Source organism: Nanorana parkeri, unplaced genomic scaffold, assembly GCF_000935625.1.
Source record: "Nanorana parkeri isolate BGI_ZX_2015 unplaced genomic scaffold, ASM93562v1 scaffold226, whole genome shotgun sequence".
NCBI lineage: Eukaryota > Metazoa > Chordata > Amphibia > Anura > Dicroglossidae > Nanorana > Nanorana parkeri.
Genome location: NW_017306494.1, coordinates 1,458,756 through 1,465,580, shown reverse-complemented (window position 1 = coordinate 1,465,580; position 6,825 = coordinate 1,458,756). Strand labels below are relative to the sequence as shown.

The following is a 6,825-nucleotide window of genomic DNA, read 5'->3' as shown; positions in this document are numbered from 1 at the left end:
TATATATATATATATATATATATATATATATATATATATACACACACACACATCAGTCCCCATTCCCTATAGAGCAGGGCAGGCTGACTGTCCCCAGGTCACCTGGAGGACACAGCTCCTCCCGCTCGTCTACAGGGCCCATGGCCCCCCAACACCATCTCTACAATGTGCCCCCAAGTGTACTGAGCTCAGCCCCGACCTGTCACCCACGCTGACCACCCCGGGACCCCACACTAACAGAGGACACATTCGTTGTCCTTACCAGGTGCCGTGACCGCCATCTTCACAAGTCCTCTGACACAGCCTGACGTCATCAATCATGGCCCGCGCAGGAAGATATGGCAGTGAGGGCGGAAGTAAAGTTTGCAGCTTCTCACGTGACTTGCGAGTTGCAGACTGACTATGTGCAGCGCCCTTATCATTACCTATACTCGGATCCTTCTGTTTTTTTGTAAGGACACCACCTATAATAGGACTATTAAAGTGGCCGATGTGTGTGCGATGTTCTAAGTGTAATGAATGCGCTCTGTACAGGAAGACCATGCCTGGTTTTCAGTGCGATGTATAAAGTGATAGTGACCTCACATGCAGCTTTCCTACGTGTGTATTTAACGCCAGTAAACGCTGGAGGGAATTCACAAAAACTGGAGGAGACAGAATCTGACGCAGTTCCCCATGGCAACCAGTTAGCTGCGCTCTTTCAATTTCAAAGTTTAACAGACGAAAAGAGAGGCGGATTGGTTGCCATAGGCAACTGCTCCAGATTCTGCCCGATCCAGCTTTTATGAATTCCCCACATTATGCTTATAATGGTAACAATGACAGGTTCTCTTGTCATCCCCGTGCCACCAGTGATACCCTTGTAGCAACATTACCCGGAGCACTGGTGGATCTACCAAGGTTGCATCTGCGACTGGGCCCTGGCATTCCGCCACAGGGGGGGCGGTCTGAAGGGGCGCCGAGCCGGGATTTTTTTTCTACATCTAGCCGCGCTTTGGCAAGCAGACCTAAATGTAAAGCAGAGGAGCCCTTTTGTACGGGTGATTTAAATGGCTATACAGCACAAGAGTGCTCTATCTTCTGTATTAGAGGTCAGGCTCCAATACACCTCCGAATGTTATCACATAGGAGCTTGTTAAAATGCCCCATTCTGCTTACTTTTTAAGCAGAATGGGGCATTTTGGGTCCCATAGACTTGGGCCTACAAAAATTACCATTTTTCAAAACTTAACAATCTCCTCCTCCTAGTAATTCGCTTTCCATTGGCTAAAAACAAAAGGCGCTCAAGCCTGAATACGCCTGAAAGAAAAAGATACATTTATTCCCACTACGTGATTTGGGAATTCTGCAACAGGAATCCCAAATGCCAAATTAAGATGTGGCCGATGTCACCCATTCAGGTTAAATGCCACTTACCGTTAACTTGAATGGGTGACAGCGGCCACATCTAAATTTGACATTTGGAATCACTGTCGCAGTCATTAGCCCAATCATTAATTTGAACGGGTGCAGTGGCCGCTATGATTACATGTGGACTGCCACTTACAGATAAGGCTGCTGTCACCCAGTCATTAAAGGAGAACTATGAGGTGGGTGCTTTTCACTCACCTCATAGTTCTAGCCGACCTGTGACAATGAGACTGTCACAGGTCGGCTCAGTAGATCGGGAGGTGAGCGAACACATACTGGGTTCGCTCACCTCTCGATCCTGTCACGGCTCTCTGCCGTGACAGGGGGAGGGTCTGGATTCCCCGCTCCAATCTGCCAGCGCTGACTGACGGAACGGACGGGGGAGGGTACAGCTGGCTCTGCCTCTAGATAGGCAGAGCCAGCTGTCACTCACGCAGCTGGGCGGATCCCGTCGTCTAAGTCGGGATCCGCTCCGGCTGCGGCGTCTCAGTATACCGCGAGCTTTAGCTTGCGGTATAATGAGCTTAGGGCAACGGGAGGACGCTAGTTTGTGTCCTGCCGTTAACCTGAGAACTATGGGGAAAAACACTGACCCCATAGTTCTCCTTTAACTTGAATGGGTGACAACAGCCACATCTAAACAGATTTGAGATTCCTGCTTCAGGAATCCCAAATTGCATAGAGTGAATGGGGGCTTATTGTTGACATCATCAGGGGCCCCAAAGCCTCTACATCTTTGTGCCCTAAATTGCTCTGTGATTGCTGCTGGACAACCCTCTTTTTTCTGACATCTGCGGCGCCCAGCAGACATTGTAAACAAAGCCCCCTCACTGCGCTGCCTTATTGCTCTCATGCACAATAACCAGTGTCAAGGGTAGAGTGTGTTTAACCATGGAAAGATAGTCACATGACCGACGACCGCTAACATAAAATGTAAGCATAGCCGCCATGGCTGCTTTACTGTGAAGAGCTTGAATTGTGAGATAATTGATCTTACCTGCCAGGCCGACGCTCTTTTTTTCTGCTCTCTCCTGCACAGCGGGGCTGTGAGGGGAGGTTTTGCCAGACCATGCCGAAGCAACAGGAGAGCACAGGATGGAGGGAGCTGGGGAATCAGCTCTTGCAGGGGAAGTCAAGTTCCCAGCCATTTCGAATGAAGATTACAATCAATTTGAAAAAGTAAAACAGCATCAGTAAGGTGTAAAAAAAACTTTAAAGAGGAACCATCATCTTCACCAGGTCTTCTTCCAGGTTTGGGATCTTTGGTTATCTTGGCTGGCTCTGCACCAAGGTTTGCAGAGGATGTACACTGGCTGAGCTGCACATGCGCATTCAGAGGAAAGTGGCAGATAGGTAGGTCAGCTTGTTTTATTGCAGAAAAGACTTGCTATGTCTGCCTATTCGCAATTGTTTTACTTTGTCATTGTAGTTCCCATTTAACTATACTTTTAACTGTTTGTTTTTTCCACTGGCCAGCCATTATTTGTAGCAGAGAAAATCAGGTCTCCTGCCTTGCCAGACAGGGCTGTGTAGTATGGCAGAGCTGGACTGGATTGACAGAAATACAAATGCTTTATCAGATAGAACAGCTCTGATATACAGTGGGGGAAATGTATCAAAACTGGAGCAGACAAAATCTGGAGCAGCTGTGCATGGCAACCAATCGGCTTCTCTCTTCAGTTTGTTCAGTTAAGATTTGAAAATGAGAGAGAGCCGCTGATTGGTTGCCATGCACAGCTGCTCCAGTTTGGATAAATTCCCTTCCGTGTGTATATCATTGGTGTACTGTACACAGCTATTTGCCTGGATTTCAACTTAAGTAAAAAGGTGTAGAATTTGCTCTCAGGTGAGTAAAATGTATGTTTGCTTGTTGGGTAATGTATCTATGGGGAATAGGGAGCTGTGCTGCTGTGTTTGTGCAGCTGCCAACCTGAACCTTTGGCCTTATTCATACTGATCTAACCTTGAGGTATAAGAAAAGGTTTATATTGGGGAATCAAGATTTTCTTTCTCAAATCAGGTGATCCCTCTAGTGGTAATTGAAGATTTATATAGGGGAATCAGGACCACCTTCTGTGATTCCTCTTGTGATAACTAAAGATTTATACAGAGGAATCAGGACCTCCTTCCTCCTGCTGGGTGTACCTCTAGTGATAACTATAGATCTATGTAGGGGAATCAGGACCCCCTTCCTCTGAATGATCCCTCTAGTGATAATTAAAGATCTCTTTAGAGGGGGAAGCAGGCTTTGGCAGGTATAACATATATAGTATGTCTATCAATTGGTGTACAGTACACAGCTATTTGCCTGGATTTCAACTTTAGCGAAAAGTGTAGAATTTGCTCTCAGGTGAGTAAATGTATGTTTGCTTGTTGAGTAATGTATCTATGGGGAATAGGGAGCTGTGCTGCAGTGTTTGTGCAGCTGCCAACCTGAACCTTTGGCCTCATTCATACTGGTCTAACTAAAGATTTAGAGAGAGGAATCAGGAACTCTTTCCTCCTGCTGTGGTAACTAAAGATCTGTATTAGGGAATCAGGACCTCCTTCCTCCCACTGGTGACCCCCGTACCGATAACTAAAGATTTATAGAGAGGAATCAGGACCTCCTTCCTCCTGCTGGGATCACGCTAGTGATAACTAAGATCTATATAGAGGAATCAGGACTCCCTCCTGTTGGTAATGCACCCCAGATTCTCTTTGCTTTCCTCACTGCCTAGCCACATGGCTTACTCATTTTGACGAGAATTAGGAAAGTTAAGAACAGGTTTCTGTGTACCTACTAGAGACAGGACACTGGGATGTTTCCTCCTCATCCCCAGTTCCAGTGACAATGAACAAACGCTAAAATATCCCTCTTTCTGTTCTGGTGATCTGTAAATCAGACAGAGGGAAGGAGTAAATCTTCCCAGTAGGGACATGTAGAGCAGTAATAATCTTATAGAAGCGCTACCCCTTCACCAACCCATACAATAACTAGAACATTATTTTTCACCCTAAAGGAAAACGAGCACTTACCCCTTGCATCCCAGTGGTACTCCTACTACAAGGGTTAAGAATAATTTATCCAGAGTTCTGCTTTAACACCCTTGTATCTACACACATTTCATTATATGCAACACAAATTAGAACGATTCATAGAGGATAAACTCACCATATGCAAGTTAAATTATATTTATTCTGCATAAAATGTACAAAAACCTGTTTTAGTATCAGTTTATACAATGATAATGGATTCACATGTAACATTTTGTGGCAAATCTTCACATACAGCTACATGGTTTTACGGAACTCATCAAAGTCCTGTGTAGAAGCTTTGGCAACGTCTTGGCAGAAAATATCATCAGGCATGGATGCCACTTTCTCTAAGGAGATGTAGTTGGCTTGTGTCGGGTCATACACTGCTCTTCCCAAAAAAGCTAGAAACATGTGTCTTTCCTTTATTTTCAACAGGCTGGAATTAAAAATCTGAAAAGAAGAGTAGACAGTCACTGCATCTTATATTTATCATCCCAAGTCCATTTAACCTGTCACCTGCGTGCACAGTCCCACAATAGAATTAGGCAATTTCTCACAGGACACCACTGATACTTCAAAAGTCAAATCCTGAGCTATTATTAAATCTAATCTCTGAAATGTGTTGCTAAAAAAGAAAAGCATACATTCTCTCTAACCACTTCTGTACCGTCATGTTACACCCCTTCATTACCAGGACATTTTTCAGTAGGAATGCACCAATACCAATTTTTCGGTATCGAGTACAAATGTTTATCTTTCAGTACTGCTGATACCAAAGAACCGATACCGGTACTTCCGCTACCATGGAGCATGCCATGTCATTACCCGCCGCCTGCCTTCTTGATTGCCCGGGGAGCTGACTCCATGCTGATTGGCCAGGAAGTCGGCTTTCCAGCCAATCAGCATTGAGTCGGCCAAACAGCATGGAGCCGGCTTCCCAGCCAATCAGGAAGCTGGGAGGCAGGTCATTATCCGTTGTCCAGCTTTCTGATTGGCCAGGAAGCCAGCTCCATGCTGTTTAAGCAGCTTGTTGCTGATTGGCTGGGAAGCTAGCTTCCTGGCTAATCAGCATGGAGCCAGCTTCCCGGCCAATTAGGAAGTGAGTCATTACTCACCGCCTGGCTTCCTGATTGGCCAGCAAGCTGGCTCCATGTTCCCTCGCGGCACTGTCGGTCAGAGGATATTTCCCTCTGACCGGAAGTTCCGGTATCGGGGGTAAGTATTGGAGCATTTGGGCAAGTACGATATTCAGTATCGGCATCCCTAGATTATAATTGTATATCATTTTTTGGGACAAATAGAGCTTCTTTAGTGGTATCTAATAACTGATTTTTTTTAATTTTTGTTTACTATATAAAATAGTACAAAACCACCCAAAATTACTCCTTTTTGGAAAGTAGACACTCCAAAGGCGCTCTTTTTTTTTCCGCAAGTTTTTGGAAATTAAAAATCATGCCGGTATTGAGGGGATTAAATCATGAAGCTTGGTAATTGTGCACAAGATACAATAAATATAACAGAGGGAGGCAGACATGAAGGGGTTAATGTGTAGATGTGCAAGATAAGGGAGATGGAAGGGGTAATATACAGGTCAGAGCATAGATAGAATGGATCTAATAAGCAGAGGGGGGTTTAAACTTGATTTAGTTTTTTGGTTTTTGCTGCTGCTGCAGCTTGTTTTCCCTAGAAATAATGAATCGATGGCTCATCCATTCATTACTCACTTTACTCTCCCCTGCCTGTAAGAGGAAGGGGAGGGCTTGGCAATGTAAACATTGCCATGTGATCGCTTTGTTAACCAATCACAGCCTTCACAGGACAAAGAGCCGGTCTGCGTTTACAGCAACAGCTTCCCGCTGTCTAATGACAGCGGGAGCAGTGGCTGCATGCACACAGGCTTTCATGGGAGGATGTACAGGTGCGTCCTCCCAGAACAATGTGCCAGTGGACCGGCTGTTTTAATACAGTGGCCGGTCCGCAGGTGGTTAAAGAAAACCTTGCAGGAAGCAGCTCTTTATATAGGGGGACATGTACATAGGGGGACATGTACATAGGGGGACATGTACGGAGGGAGAAAAAAGTATCAATTCTGTTGAGTTTTTGTGGTAAAATTAGGTACCTCGGCTTATATTCGGGACGGCTTATACTCGAGTATATACGGTAATTCCTTCCTCAAGAGCTCTACAGTAGCATTGTGACAGAATAAAACCTGATCCTGACCACTTTATAATTGTGCGTCTGTTTAGAATAACAATCTGTCACATCTACATTGATCAATCTGTTTGGCTGCCCAGGCAAAAAAACTGGAGACTTGCCACATAGGCTTATGAAAAAGAGAGGTTGCCAGATTTTCATCTAATTGTGTGGAAATAAATTGCTTGATAAATGCCCCCCCCC

The 6,825-nt window shown here is 45.1% G+C and overlaps 2 protein-coding genes across 2 annotated transcripts in view; both read right to left on the bottom strand.

The window, feature by feature from the left end:
* The window catches only part of LOC108786791 (cytochrome b-c1 complex subunit 7), a 4,485-nt gene extending 4,151 nt beyond the window's left edge, over positions 1 to 334 (bottom strand). Inside the window, exon 1 of the mRNA XM_018556163.1 lies at positions 263 to 334. Coding sequence (XP_018411665.1) covers positions 263 to 314 — 52 coding nt within the window. The 5' untranslated portion in view covers positions 315 to 334. The remainder of the gene's footprint in view (positions 1 to 262) is intronic.
* A 4,343-nt stretch (positions 335 to 4,677) lies between these two features.
* MTERF3 (mitochondrial transcription termination factor 3) overlaps positions 4,678 to 6,825 on the bottom strand; it is a 37,532-nt gene continuing 35,384 nt past the window's right edge. The window contains exon 8 of the mRNA XM_018556159.1: positions 4,678 to 4,878. Coding sequence (XP_018411661.1) covers positions 4,684 to 4,878 — 195 coding nt within the window. The 3' untranslated portion in view covers positions 4,678 to 4,683. The remainder of the gene's footprint in view (positions 4,879 to 6,825) is intronic.